This window comes from Medicago sativa, chromosome 6 (genome assembly GCF_051527215.1).
Source record: "Medicago sativa cultivar Bolivia chromosome 6, Bolivia_mono, whole genome shotgun sequence".
NCBI lineage: Eukaryota > Viridiplantae > Streptophyta > Magnoliopsida > Fabales > Fabaceae > Medicago > Medicago sativa.
In genome coordinates this window covers 10928321-10944384 of record NC_140754.1, presented here as the reverse complement: position 1 = coordinate 10944384, position 16064 = coordinate 10928321, and the positions used below count along the sequence as shown (strand labels likewise).

General features: G+C 31.7%; 1 protein-coding gene and 1 long non-coding RNA gene across 4 annotated transcripts; both read left to right on the top strand.

Moving 5' to 3' along the window:
- Positions 1-346: 346 nt before the first annotated feature.
- LOC146912780 (cytochrome P450 85A-like) lies at positions 347-4387 on the top strand. Its single transcript, XM_085722252.1, has 9 exons — positions 347-607; positions 1413-1734; positions 1987-2139; positions 2437-2682; positions 2960-3046; positions 3134-3212; positions 3621-3727; positions 3824-3948; positions 4185-4387. The coding sequence occupies exons 1-9, from the start codon at positions 420-422 to the stop codon at positions 4270-4272; spliced, it is 1395 nt and encodes a 464-aa protein (XP_085578378.1). The 5' UTR covers positions 347-419; the 3' UTR covers positions 4273-4387.
- Positions 4388-5656: 1269 nt separating this feature from the next.
- LOC146912779 (uncharacterized) lies at positions 5657-8526 on the top strand. Of its 3 annotated transcripts, XR_015016885.1 has the most exons (6): positions 5657-5796; positions 6235-6355; positions 6448-6520; positions 6712-6804; positions 7210-7281; positions 8224-8437. It is a non-coding gene; the product is annotated as an uncharacterized LOC146912779 (long non-coding RNA). The 3 variants fall into 3 exon arrangements; XR_015016884.1 differs by lacking the exon at positions 7210-7281; XR_015016883.1 differs by lacking the exons at positions 6712-6804; positions 7210-7281 and having other exon boundaries at positions 8224-8526.
- Positions 8527-16064: the final 7538 nt, after the last annotated feature.

Below are 16064 nucleotides of genomic sequence, written 5' to 3'. Positions count from 1 at the left end.
AAACAAACTTTTCCAGCTTAAAATCTAGAAGGGCTAAATAAGGGTCTGAATTTTTTATGCATAAATTATTGTACACTGCAGTGTTCTTTTTAATCCTTCATTAAAAAAGCCAACCACCCTTTAATTTTTTTTATTCCTTCTTTAACTTTCTTTAATTTTTTATTGTTTTTAACTTCTTTTTTTTTTTTATCACCAAAGCTTTTAATAGGGTACATTTTTTTTTGACTAATTTAATAGGGTACCTTGAATAGTGTGAATTTTCCTTTTTTGTCTCTATGGTTATTTTCCTTTCAAAATATAGTTCAATTCAAGGGTCTATATATTTGTGTGCTTATGTGCACACTTTAGGTAACTAAGCTTAAGCAAGTGAACCATTTTTTTTTCTGTCTTTGTGAGTTGAGTTTAGAGTGAGAGCACCAATGGCTTTTTTCATGGCAATTGTTGGTGTATTCTTGGTTCTCTGTTTTTGCTCTGCTCTCTTGAGATGGAATGAAGTAAGGTATAGGAAGAAAGGTTTGCCCCCTGGAACAATGGGATGGCCGGTTTTTGGAGAAACAACTGAGTTTCTTAAACAAGGTCCAAATTTCATGAAAAACCAAAGATTAAGGTAAATACTTCATCATATGTGTTATAATTCTTACATCTAATAATATGAGTTTCTTTCATATCTAGTTTTTATATGTTTCATGAAATCATTGTTCACTTGCAAAGTTGAAAAAAAAAGTGTTTATAGATTATATTATATTAACTTATGTTTGTAGAGACCGGATTTTCAAAATTTAGTGTATGTTTGAATTTACGATGAATTAGACAAAATCATTCAGTTAGTATGATTTTGGAAAAGTTATATTTTAGAGTTTCAACAAAAACACCGTGTTAATGTGATTTGGTCAAATCCATCATGATTATAAATAACTATTTGTTTAGTTTATTTCATTCCTTCAATGTCACTCTTAATGTGATTATTAAGCATAAGATTAAAAGAAAAAATCTTGATGGTTTTTTTTTAGTAAAGAAAAACGGTAAAAAAAAAGGCACTATTTTACTAAGAAAAATGACTTATGACATGCATAAGATGCCGGAAAATACTTGTGTGGACCAGGGACCAAACCCAATTTCTTGGTCACAACCAAAGAAATGGGAGAGAAGAGAGAGAAGAGAGAAGAGAGAAGAGAGAGAAAATGGAAAAAGTAAAACAAGAAAGAAAAAACTATGTGTTTGTGTGTGTGACCAAACCCAATTGTGTGGTCCTGGTCCACACAAGTCTTTCTCTAAGATGCCTATATGAAAGATCTTTTTCTTATTTAATAATGTTTCTTAAATTAGTCAAACTTGGTATGAGGTAAGCAACCTTGATGCATGTACTTTTACCACAATAGTAATAATATTTTTTTACCCTATGTGAATGGCAGGTTTGGAAGTTTTTTCAAATCACATATACTTGGCTGTCCTACAATTGTTTCAATGGATCCAGAGCTTAATAGATACATATTAATGAATGAATCAAAAGGTCTTGTTCCTGGATACCCTCAATCTATGTTAGATATCTTAGGAAAATGTAATATTGCAGCAGTTCATGGCTCCACTCACAAGTACATGAGAGGAGCACTTCTTTCTATCATTAGCCCTACCATGATTAGAGATCAGATTTTGCCTAAAATTGATGAGTTTATGAGTGCTCAATTAAGCAATTGGGATGACAAAATCATCAACATTCAAGAGAAAACTAAAGAGGTTTGTAACAATATTATATTAATTCAAATTCAATGTTTTAAAAACCGAACTAGCCGTTGAACTATAATTTGACATTATCTACGGTTGACTGTGGTTTTTTCCTCTGGATATCTGGTCGATTTTTTCGACTGGATATCTGGCCGGTTTGATGTCTGGTTCGATTTTTAAAACATTGCTCGAATTTTATTAACCAAATGATAAAATTTATTAATAATTTAACTTCCTAACATGAATTTTCAAATATTGGAACAGATGGTCTTCTTCTCATCTTTGAAGCAGATTGCTAGTATAAAATCAACCTCAACAATAGCTGATTCTTTCAAGACAGAGTTTTTTAAGCTTGTTTTAGGAACCATTTCTCTACCTATTAACCTTCCTGGCACAAATTACCACCGTGGATTTCAGGTTTGATCACTAATCTTTTTTCACATTTTGGTGCTTATTATTTTACAAGAAAATTTAGACCATGATTTTAAATTATGGCTACAATTATGCTGCAAACCTTTATATTGTGCAAAAGCACGAGAAAATATGGTTGATGCAGTCAAATTTGTGGTTGTGAAGCGCACCTCAAAATCTTTTATATTGCGACCATAAATAAGTGCAGATGCGGACCACAATTTAAAACCATGATATTTGATATGAAGATGCATGAATTATTTTATTTATTATTGTTAAATTCTTTTTAACTATGTGTTGCAGGCAAGGAAGAATATAGTCAGCATTTTGAGTCAACTACTTAAGGAAAGAAGAGCATCCAATGAAATTCACAAAGACATGCTTGGTTGTTTGATGGAAAGAGAAGAAAACAAGTACAAACTAAGTGATGAAGAAATCATTGATCTAGTGATTACACTTATGTATTCTGGTTATGAAACTGTTTCAACCACATCAATGATGGCTGTGAAATACCTCCATGACCATCCCAAAGCTCTTGAAGAACTTAGAGTGAGTACAAAATTCCATTATTTCCTCAAACATAATATTTTCTTAAGTATAATATAATTGTATTAAATAAAAGTTTGTGACCACGATTTGATACGTGACATCATAATTTTTTATATCTATGACTGTAACGTACGATTGAGGCTGTATCAATCGTGTTTGACTATGATTCTTAGCAATATTGCAATGTCTAAAATCGCGACGTGACCAATATTTAAAACTTAGGTTAGAATATTTTCTTTATGTTTTCTATCCTAACTATGTGATATATATGTTGCAGAAAGAGCATCTGGCCATAAAAGAGAGGAAAAAACCAAATGAACCAATTGATTCCAATGATCTCAAATCAATGAGGTTTACTCGTGCGGTAAGATTGATAACCTTTTTAATGAATTAATTAAGTTTGATTCTTCTAATAATTTGCTAATAATTTTTTTTATGTACATTTTTTCAGGTGATTTTTGAGACATCTAGATTGGCCACAATAGTTAATGGAGTTCTAAGGAAAACTACTCAAGATATGGAACTAAATGGTATGTGTTATAGGCCACCCTAAAAAAAAATTACTTTTTTAACAAAAATTGAAAGAAAAAAGAAAGTACATTGTAACTTTGTAAATTAAAAAATTTAATTATTTAATTAAACCAAAAAAAAAAAGTTGTATCCTTCCTTAGGATATTGATAGCACACCTGTCAATTTGCACATCAATTCAACAACCCTACATAGACAACTCCACTATAAAACAAGTTTTCCAGATAAGAATGTGTCTTTCCCCAAATTCCTTTTTCCTTTTAGCATTAATTTAAATATATGCTAAGGTTAGAGCTGTCAAAAAGGAATTAAGAAGGAAAAAAACTCAAAAAGGAATGGATAAATTATATAATTTACTATATTATTGTTGTAGATAAAAAATGTTACTAATGTATGTTGTTATTTTCAGGCTATTTGATTCCTAAAGGGTGGAGAATATATGTGTATACAAGAGAGATAAATTATGACCCTTTTTTGTATCCTGATCCATTAACATTCAATCCATGGAGATGGATGGTTAGTACAACAAATCCCTATTTCTTTTTTAATTGCTTAAAAAAATTCTACTATTATTAAATTAGTATATTGATATCCTTCAAATTAAATATGCAGGATAAGAGTTTGGAATCACAAAATTACTTCTTGATATTTGGAGGTGGCACTAGACTTTGTCCAGGAAAAGAATTGGGAATCACTGAAATTTCAACTTTCTTGCACCACCTTGTAACTAGATATAGGTGAGTTGTGAATATTTATTATTTAAAATCTGCATATCTTAATGTGTTGAAAATTTAAAAAGAATAATATTATTTACACAATTTTTTTAATTTTTTTTTGTATTACTACATGTAATCTAGATTCTCCACACAAAAAAATAATTATGTATAAACAAATACTAAATTTTTTATTCTGAAACTTGTATTAAATTTATGGTGATTCTGACATCTTATTATGTATTTAATGTGGATTGCAGGTGGGAAGAAGTAGGAGGAGATAAACTAATGAAATTTCCTAGGGTTCAGGCACCAAATGGATTGCACATGAGATTTTCATCTTGCTAACTTAGGGTGTGACATTATGTACAGTAATATGATGTAGCAGGTTGTAGGGGAATTATGTTTGATATTATTGTTTTGACAAATATTAGAATAAAAATAGTTTTTCTCCTTGCTCTCATTTTATTTGTTTTGCTTATATTTTCACCTCAATTAATAATTAACCAGCATCTTAACATACGACCCATTAATAATAGAGAAAGAAGTTTACCTTCTTGAAAAAACAAGAAACAAATAATCTATACCTATTAATAAAGGGAAAACTTTTGTTTGGTGTAGCCTATTTTCTTTCCCAAATTACCCTTCTTTTTTAATGAGAATTTCCCAATTTGCCCATTAAAACTGAACAGCAGTTTGGAAACTCCCCCCAAATCTATCTTTAGTAAACCGTAGGTCTTTTACGACTGAGAGAAATAGGGCGGAAGAGAGGAGTTACGATCATCAACAAATCAGAGAAGGCCACAAGCGGACTTCTGCATACGGTCGATTCATTACTTTGTGTTTTGTTATCTCTGTGTTCTCAATTTTTCCTTTCCTTCCTCTTCATGATTCTGTGGAATTGAATTTTCCATTTATGTTCTCAATTTATGTGTTTTGTTATCTCTGTGTTTTGAATCAAGGAAGAACTGTGAAATTTAAGCAAGGAACAATGAAGTGAAGATGAAAGTAAAAAGGAGTAAGACCAATGGATAACAAGGCAACATCATCTGTAATGGCGAAAGAACATGAGATGACCAATACAGGATATGAAGATTAGATGGTTTTTTCCGACACTCGGCCACCGCTTGCTCCCATGGTCATTGAATTGAAACGAGGCGACATGAGTCACAATTAAGTTTTCACTGTCTCATTCTCTCTTATCATTTTGATACGTTAAAAATTATTAAAAAATTCCTGATTCCGATTATTGAATTTTTTAAAATCTGCAAGTAGATATGTTTGTTTCATCTGATTTTTGTCGTCTCTTTTTTATCACATGTCAGTTTTTTCTCCAATTTGCTTACTAATTTTTTTCCCCTTATACTTTCTAGAAGAAGGCTGCAATCTTGGGCAAAAAGTAATGTTCATGTCCGTATTCAGTTTTTAAAAGTGAGGGTTTGTTACCTCTGCAAAGTATTGTTTGTGTTTGTTTGAGTTTTAAAAATAATGTAAATGCCGCGTATCATTATAGATGAAACTTTATAACTAAAGATGTGAAAATTCATTACTAAATGCAGCAAGGGTTTGTTCCCTTCTTACTTAATCTTATTTTTTGGATTTATTATTGTCCATATGGATGTTGAAGGGCAAAACAATTAAGTTTCAAATGAGTCTTAAATTAGAATGCAATTTATCACAGTTATGCTTCTTTATGCCTTTCGATAGATTCTGCTAAAAAAAAAATCTGGTCGACAAACTGCATAATATTACTCCAATTTCATCACTCAATACTGATATTTATTGCAATCCTCCAAGAAGAATATAATGATATTCATATCAGCGGTGTTAAAGGAATGCACGTTATCTGTCGCACAAGAGGAACATAAGAATGTAAGTCAATTCAAACTTATATCTCTTTTGAAATTGAGCAATAAAAGCATTTTTAGTAATCAAGTGGTGCAATGCAAAAAACAGGAGACAAAACATTGAGTTTTATAAATTCAAGTGATGAGAAATAATGCCTTGGTATAAGAACAATACCTTTTAATTGAAGTATTGAATTTTGTAGATGTGGTGTAAGACTGTAAGCCTACATAAAACTTGAACACTTTATCAAAGAATTAACACAAAAGATTAATAGTAGAACTAATATTATAAATCTATAATCTATAATCTTCTATATCTATAACTATCTATAAAGCAAAACATTGTTTTGGTGTGGCCTTTTTTACTTTCCAATAATACCCTTCATTTTCTTCGTCAATTTTAAATTTCATTTAGACAATTTAGTAATTTACACCGATAATAACCGCTTCTATTGAAATGCAGGGATAACTGATCTGAGGCCCTCAATCAAACAAAAACTGGCAAAAAAATTAAACTGCCTCGCATCGGAATCGAATGTGAATTTAGTAATAAAACTAATATTGGGAAACCTGAGAGGGAGGAGGTAAGACCCCAATGGAAGAAAGCGGTGTGTAAGTTGCAGCGTCGAAATGCACTCTCTGCAGACAACATGATGAAATCTTTATTATTTTTCAGCAACTTTGTCAACATGATGAGGACACCATACATGAATCAACCAATGTCATCACTTTTACCCTTCAAACTTCAGGTTTGGTTTTTTGTTGACTTTTTCATGTTGAAATCTTTACTGATGTATGCAGTTATTTTGAATAATAGCTTTTTGTTATTTTTAAATTTTTTATTTTGAAGTGTGAATTCTTTTGTTTTTGTTGTTTGATCATTGTTGATGTTTCTCTGGCTCTCGGTTACATTAGCAAATTGGTTTTTGTTTCAAATCAGTGTTGCAATTGAAGGTTGAATGTTAAAGAAATTGGTTCCACACTTAATGCCTTCAGAGACACAGTTTAAAGGAAATGAGAGAAACCTTTATAGGTTTGTTTTCTCAAATTTTCTTAAATATTTGAATCTGAACCATTGTTTAATCAAGTTTGATGTTAAATTATTTTTCTATTTGCCATTTACTTGGTTTGTCGTTCCATTATTCTCAATTTTCAAAGAACTATATCGGATCCAATGGTTTTATTTATTTTAATCTCTTGAAGTAATTTAGATGATTTTATCGTCCCCATAGACAATATCAAGGTTTAGTAGTTTGATTGCTACAAACCTTACAGTAATTTTTTAAATAATAAATTGGTCACAAGTATAACAGCGTGGTCGTAATTTTATCACAGGTTAATTAACGACTACAACTATTTTGTGAGTGGGATTCCAACAGTAGTTGTTTCAATTGTTTGTGTTATCTCTTTTAAAATAATATTAGTTTTTTTGGTGCAGTGAGTTTATAGTCAGCTTATCTTTGGTTTGTGCCTTTGATATGAGTTCAAGCTTTTCTCTATGTACAAAAAGGTAGTGTAGCACAAGAAATTATGTGGCTGCACCTCATAACAATCTTCAGAAATTCGATTTGTAGAGTTTTACAATGGAAAGGTTGTTAATAAGTTGTTGGAAGATGCAATTGTGAAACATGATAGATATAGTTTATATTCGGCACAATTATATCGTTTATTCATATGGTGTGTAAAGGAATGAGACTGGTCTTGGTTTTTTTATTTGCCAGAGTGCGGTGACAGTTTGTAGGCATGAGTGGATGGATGGATACGATGGATGTTATTGTTAAGGAATTGGAGAAAGTGGTTACAATTGAGTGGGAGAGCGGTTTGTCCTTCGTTTTTTTGATGTAAAACATTGTGAGGGAATTCACTTAGCTAAGAGAAGATAAAATAGAGTTTAAAAGGGTTTCACCAACATGGTTGTATGGGTCTTGCCCTCTCTTTCATCAAATTGTTTTCAAATTATTATTCTTCTTTCAAAATTTTGATTTTACCAGTCTATTACATTTTACGCTTTCTCTACTACTGTCTATTTCTATATTTCAATGCTTTTGTGTTTTTTTCTTCTTTCTTTCGATATTTGTGTTTCTTACATGTGGTGGCTCAAAATTGAAGACTATGGTTGCTGACATATGAATTGGAGTCAAATAATTAACAAAATTAACGCTTTCAATTTGTACATAATCTTTTCCATTAATGGTTGGCAGTCGATATGGTGTGCAAAATATTATTTTCATTCTCAGATTCATTTGTGAAACATTTCCATGCACATTATTTATAAATTTTAATTACTTTGTTTTGCATATGCTACTCAAATGATCTTCTTTTATATGTTCTATCTTAATATTTTTTGTTCACAAAGCAGCAACAGAGAAATTTGTCTAAGCTAATTAAGCTAATTAAATATGACTCTTTCATTGGATCATTATTGTTTTTTCTTTTGTATTTTTTTCTACAGGTTGTTGCCTATAGGAGAAATAAGGCTTGGAAATGATGTAGATTATTTACATGGGACTACACAATCTCCTTGATTACGATCGCCCTTGGAACAAAATGTACAAGCAGTAGTCAACAATAGACAATATCAAAAGGAAAGACGAACACAAAATGGAAAAGAAAGAAAACAAATAAAGCATTTGGAGTAAATAAAAGAACAATTATTTGTACATTTTTTGTGTATTTGTACGTGTACCAAATCATAAAAAATATGTAAATAACCTTTATATTAGAATCAAAATTAAACAAACAAGCTCGGTAAAATATATACACTTAGCGCAATAAGCAGATGACAAACACCCAATTGAATCACATTCGAGGGGGATTGGTAGCTCACTTGATTGAGTTAAGGGATTAAAGGAGTTAAAGAATTAAAAGTAACATATGCATAAGCTCAAATATTACTCTTATTTCATAAGCTTTATATATCACTCTTATATACCATGAAACATATAGTCAAGTATATGCATACTTTAGCGCAGTAGAAAAAGCGGACAGACGGGCACGGGAGTGCCCGTCTGGACGCTAGTGATAATAATATTAATAATTGAGTTTTTCTTGACTCCATAAATAATTGAGAATGGGTTTAGCCAACCATACTAAATTTCAAAATACAATCAACTAAAATGAATATTAGAAATATCAATTTCATTATAATAAATTTTGATAGGACTAAAACAAAATATCAAGGACCAAAAGTGAAAAACAATACATTTACAAGGACTTAAATAAAATAAAAAATTGAGGACTAAAAGCATAAAATGATATTTTTTTTTATGAGGATTAAAGGTATATTTTGTTGATAGTTGTAAGGACAATTTTATGAAGGGGCCAGGTTCGAACTCCAGATTCCTCACTTCTCCACATTTAAGATGTGTGAGTCTCAACCACTAGGATACTTGACTAACAAAAAAGCATATTTAAACTTTAATTGTGTTTATATTTGAGATTAATTAAATATTTTTAATTTTAGATAATTCAAAAGTGTATAAGAAAATACACGAAGAATTTCTTGTGCACCGAGTAAGATTAAACAAAATATAGTATTTGTGGATGATGCTAATTAGGGGTGTACAAAATCTGGCCATGTCTTACAACCCGTGCCAACTTGAGTGTAATGGGACGAGTATGACCCGGTCAAAAGAAAAACAACGACAAAAAATATATAAAAGGACATGGACATAACTGAAACAGGGACCGGGTTCGAGCTAACCCTCGGGTTACCCGTCCCATCCCAATTTAATTTGAGGACAAAATATTTTTTTCTAATATAATTTTACATACTCACTCAATCTCAGTCTCTCATACACGATTTTTTCACTTTCACTTCTATTTTGAACCTCCATATAGGGTTCACTTCATACTTCAGAAGTGGTCGCTCCTCGCCTCCTTTGACTCAGTCTCGAGTTGTTTCTTCTCAAACTCAGCTTCACACCGTCACAAACCGTTGATTTTTGAATGACTATTGTACTCATTAATTTATGTATTATTTTGGTCATATAGAATACAAACGATTAATTGATTGGTAACACAATGTTACTACTAGATTATGTTGTTGTTTCCTATGATTAAAAAAAATGTTGATTAATTCTTTTTTTTTAAAGTGTATGTATCAGCGATTTTGTCTTCATATTGTCTTATCCTTGTTGGATCCGAACCTCATTGAGTTTGATCGGAATCATGGACATGTTTGAGTCTAAAATTGGTCCAATTTAACATGAGAATCGGGTTCATGTGACATACAACTCAACTTGATTCGACCATTATACACCCCTAATACTAACCAGTGTCTTAGAAACACTTTTTCCCGTTATTTAGTTGGTCAAAAACAAAGTACTTCCCTCTAGGAAGATACTTTCTAATTTAAAATGATTATCATTGTATCCAGAATGGCCCCACGGGCCGAAATACTATGGGCTAAGATTTCGAGCCCCATGCTTTGTCTTGGGGTATGGAGTTTAGAATCTTAAATAAATTGCAACTCATACTAGGGAATGACTTTCTGCACCTCCTTTTTTGCAACTAAACTTTAATTTATTTATTTCTATTTCAATTGTCTTTTTATAAGAAATTATTTATAACCTATTGGTATAGTCAATAATCTTAAACTTTAGGGTCATGGATAGCAAAAAGATCAACTTTATTCCCCTAAAGTTTCTAAAAAACTAAACATGATTTTGGAAGTGTATTTTTCGGAAGAACAAACTATATTTTGGTCTGGAATATATTTGGACTTCACAAAAAATGTGTATTTTTCTCTTTCTAAGATGTACTTCTAAAATGACTTTGGGATGGGAAAAGTTTCTCTCAAATTATCTTTTCAATCAAACAAACATCGAGTAAATCAAACTTGTGCGCATATGTTTTTTATTTTTTAATATATTTCCTACACTAAAAATAATCATATTTGATATACTGTCAAAAATAAAATATGGGCACATCTTATAGATGAAATTTGAACCTTAGTTCATCACGTTGTGATAGCCTAACCAATTGAGCTCATAGATGTTATTCCTCTAGAAATATACTTTCAAATGCAAAGTTTAGAAGGAAAAAAAATAATACAAATCAAGGTGCATTCTAAAAATGGTGATGCACAAATTGTCCCCAATTTGCTATTTTTCCTTTATTTTAGTCTATTTTTAGCTTTTAAAAAAAGTTTGACTGTTGTAAAAAAAATAAAAATATAATTGATTGTTTAGGAACAATGAACCACCCAACAAACTCATAAGACTCAATTGACATATTAAGGTTAGAAAATAAACTTTTCCCTTTCAAAATTGCTCATTCTCTTGATTTAGTGGAAGTTAACCCACGCTCGATATTTTTCAGCGGTAGTTAACTCACGCTTGCACATTTAAGATCTGTTGATGCGACTTAAAAAGTGATTGAACTGATCTAAAAAGTGTCAGCATGAGTTAACTCCCGCTGAAAAATATCGAGTGCGAGTTAACTCCGGCTGGATCAAGGGAATGGACAATTTTAAAAGAGAGAAGAGCAATTTTCTTAAGGTTATAGGCACGTGTGATATAACTAACCAAACTAATTAACATTGTTGAGACCAAATGGACACTGGATTTTAAACCAATGGTAGCAACACTACAATGATAATGAAGGGGTGATCGTCGGAAGATAAAGGGGTGCAACACTACAATGGTAGCAACACTACAATTTTAACGGAGGGGAGGGGAGGGGAGATATTTTTGGAGAGACCCTTGGCTGGTTGAGGGTTATTTCGTTGAGCATTTAGTAGATTACGGGGTTAGTCGCAAATCTTGATGTGTGGGAGGAGATGGCTAGAGATGGAGGAGATGTTTATTTGTTTGGGAAGATGATTTGGTGCATGAATGTTGTGTTAGTCGCAAATCTTGTTTGTTTGTTTAACACACTTGTTAGCATGAGTTAGAAAACTCATATCTAAAAGGGTTCTTTGATGTGTTTGACTTTAAGTATCTTCCAATATAGTTAAAGGGTACCAAGTACCAACTATCACAGTTGTTTAATTCTAGTCTTTGCCTTCTCATGTTGCTTACAATCGCAATTACTAGTATCGGACCCAATACAAGAATCAGTGATGCATTCTTTTTCCTTAGAGTTAGTTATTTTTTTAAAACTATATCATTGATATAGAATATTTATCGGCTTTGTCGATGATCCGTCTATTATAAAATATATCTTACTACTTTTAATAGGATAATTCATATATTCGTGAGTTTAGCTCAGTTGGTATGGACAATGCATAATATATGCAAGGTCCGGGGTTCGAACCCTAGCAACCACAAAAAAAAATAAAAAGATAATTGTTGACTATAATTTTTACACCCACAAAACTCGAACTTAAGACATTGCTACAAAAAAAATATTTCTTCAACTATAATTTTTACACCCACAAAACTCGAACTTAAGACATTGCTACAAAAAAAATAAAAAGATAATTTCTTCAACTATAATTATAATTTTTACACCCACAAAACTCGAACTTAAGACATTGCTTAAAGAATCCGAGTCAAAATCCACTAAGTCATGCTTTGATCATTATTTTTTATTTTCCTTTATGCAATGAGGGGAGGAGTTCAGGATTCATAGAAATTTGTGACCAGATTAATTTGTGATTGTGATATTTTGAAGTTATGGCCATTTGCTCATTCCATATGCTTAATTTCCAAGTTATTTGTCCGCTATTTTCTCTCATGAAAAGACTCAAAGCTTGAATCTGAAAGCAATATTGCATGTGGGTTTATAAATGCCAGAAGTATATTTTTAACTCACTTTTGTTAACATATATATTTTTATAGGTTAAAATTGAAATCCGACTAATTTATCTAGATCTTATACAAATTTGGTGAAACATATAAATTTTAACTAATTGAAAAGAGGCTTAAAAAAACTTGAAAAAAGCGTAGTTATGACATTTTGATAGGTTCTTCCAACAGAGTTGGAGTCTATGTTTAGACTTGATCCTCAGACTAAGTCATGGTCCTAATATTTTTTTTCTTGTTGTCATGTTAACAAAAATAAAAAAATAAACTTTACATTTAGTGCAATAAGTCGGTAACATGTTATTTGAATTACATAAGCAATTTTTTTTCCTTTAAAAACCCAAAAAAAAAAACACACGCTACTATACATTAAACAAGTGAGTTTTATGACAATTTATTTATTCACTTTAATTTGTTTTATGACAATTTATTTATTCACTTTAATTTTCCCAACATGCCTAAATAAAAATAGGGTAATGCTAACCAGTGCCAAGTGCACTGTTTAAGCAAATCAAAAGAGGAAATTTTAAGTAAAAAATGATGTTTTTAAGCATTTAATGCATTGATTACACAACTTTAATTGCAAATATTGTCTTTTTTGGTCATTATTTAAACATTTAATGCAAATATTACTATATTTGAGTTCTTAATCGATGCCCCGGGGACACCGATTAGCATGACCCATAAAAATATAGGCTTTCTTTTTTGAAGAGCTTACTAGCATCACACTCTCTACCACGCATTTTTCAATACACTTTTTTTTTATCATTTAAATTTCACTTTACAAAACTTTACAAATTCGGTTATAAATTTGATGACATTCATGAATTTTTATCAATAAAAGAGATCAACACTCTTTTTAATGGTTAAAACTCACATGAACCCATGAAATCGCAGGGATTCTATATAAATTTGATGACCCATAAATTTTGATCAATAAAAAGTGACTATGTTAAAAAGTGCATGTCAAAAAATGTGCTAGCATTTTTCTAAAAAAAAAAAGTGTTAGCATTATTTTTTGAGAAATGCTAACAACACAATTTCTAACACACTTTTTAACACTTTTTTGATTGGTTAAAATTTGCATGGGTCTCACCAAATCATATGGGTCTCATATAAATTTAGTGGGTACCATGTAAATTTTAACCAATCAAAATAAGTGTATTAAAAAATTTGTGTTAGAATGTGTGTTGCTATCATTTTTTTTTTCTTTTCTTAATTGTATCAGAATGAACAATTCATGTGTACACACAGGTTATATTCGAAACGCCAAACCACTTATATCGTATAAGTTTGTATCAATGATTTTTCATGAGATTTTAGCTTTTTTTGAGATGTTACCTAACATTTCAGTTAAATTTGCTTAAAAAAAGCATCATTTAAATTTGTAATTTATTTATAGGTTCTTCCTCTCCAATAAGATGACCTTAATTTTCTCTCGTTATGTTCTCTCTTTCACTTTCTTCATTGTGGAGGTGGTTTTGGGACTTGAAATCACAACTCTTTATCTTTTTATTTATATTTTAATCTAAATAAATGATTTTCACATAGGTCTAAGTTTTTTCACGTGATTTCGTTGTTTGGATGCGACATTGTGTTGTTCGTCGTGTTGTGCGGTATTGTTTTATTTTTCATATTGTTGCGGTGTTCGTTTCATTCATATTAAAAAATTGGCTCAATTACATATTGAATTAGTTGAGTGTCAATGTTGATATTTGTAGAAATATTTTAACAACTATCCTAAAAACGTGACACCATGGAGTGACTTTTGATGTAAGGGTAAAAAAGTTTTATTCCGTGAATACATAAAATAAGATCGTTAATATATGTGTACCCTTATAATATTAGCGGTTTTTGGTTTACCCTAAGAAAAACCGTTTAGATTCCAACCTGTAATTTGAATAGTTTGGTTTTCAACCTTCATGGCATCAAATTTCAAAATTTAAGATACTTTCGTCTTATGTAATTTGAGCAGATTTTGGTTTATCCCATGCGATATCATGTCTAAAGCTAAAGAATCTTCAGATGACAAGGTTGAAATCTAAATAATTTTTTTTTACAGAGGATAAACCACTAATATTACATGGAATTAAACATATATTAAACCTAAAATAAGGGGGGGGTGTATTGGATTAGGATTTTAAAGGACAATTTTTGCTTAAAAAATCTCAAAGATTTTAAAAGATTTTGTAGGATTTTAATGACTTTCATGATTTTAAAAGACTATCAGGATTTTCAATATGGATTTGACTTTCTTTCTTTTTTCAAGGCTCCTACAGGTATAATTTTCTCTATTGAATCTATTTTTAAAATTTTTTTTTGGGGGGGATGTGAGGTCTCCAAAAAAATTGCTTGGATAAAATGGGATTCTATTTGTTTACCTGTGAATTATGGTGGTCTGGGGGTTCGGAGGTTGGGGGAATTTAACGTAGCTTTGTTAGGGAAATGGTGTTGGAGGTTGTTACGGGAGAAGGATGGGTTGTGGTACCATGTTTTAAGGGCTAGATATGGAGAGGTGGGAGGTCATATTCAGGAGGGGGAAGAGACTCTTCTATGTGGTGGAGAACCATTTGTCACGTGAGGGAGGGTGTGGGATCGGGGGCTGGAAATTGGTTTGATGATAATATTAGGAGGGTGGTAGGGAATGGTAGAAATACTTTCTTTTGGACTGATAACTGGTTGGATGGAGTACCTCTAAAGCTTCAGTTCAGTCGTTTATATGAGTTGTCAGTCTATAAGGAGTTTTCGGTGGAGGATATGGCTAGATTGGGGTGGAGTGAAGGAGGTCTTGCTTGGGGTTGGAGGAGGCGGTTGATGGCGTGGGAGGAGGAGAGTGTGAGGGAGTGTTCTGCTTTGTTGGCTAACGTTATTTTGCAGGAACATATTCACGACTATTGGAGGTGGTTGCTAGATCCTACTCACGATTACTCAGTTGGGGAGGGGGGGGGGGGCGTATCGTTTCCTAACTTCTGTTGAAGAACCGATGGTTATTGGTGACTATAACGATGTCTGGCATAAACTTGTTCATGCAAAAGTTTCTATCTTTGCTTGGCGTCTTCTTCAAAATAGAATTTCGACAAGAGATAATTTGATAAGACGACTTGTTCTCCAATCACAAGATAATTTGTGTGGTGGAGGGTGTGGTAATATCGAGACGGCAGATCATCTGTTTCTTGGATGCAATGTTTTTCGACAGGTTTGGGTCTTAATATTTCATTGGCTTGGATTTTCATTTGTTTGTCCAGGGCATATTAAAGATCATTACACTCAATTCACTCGGTTGGCCGGATTGCCGCGACCTTCAGACTCTTACTTAAAGGTTATCTGGCTTGCGTCTATTTGGGAAATATGGAAGGATAGGAACAACTGTATCTTCAAAAGTACGGTAACCGATCCTCATCGTATTTTGGACAAGGTGAAACGAGTGTCGTTTTTATGGCTATCGTCGAATTCTGTTCCTTTAGCTTTTGGTTTTCATGACTGGTGGAGATACCCACTTACTTGTATTGGTGTCTTGTAATTGAGTTTTGTTTTGTTCGGTGGT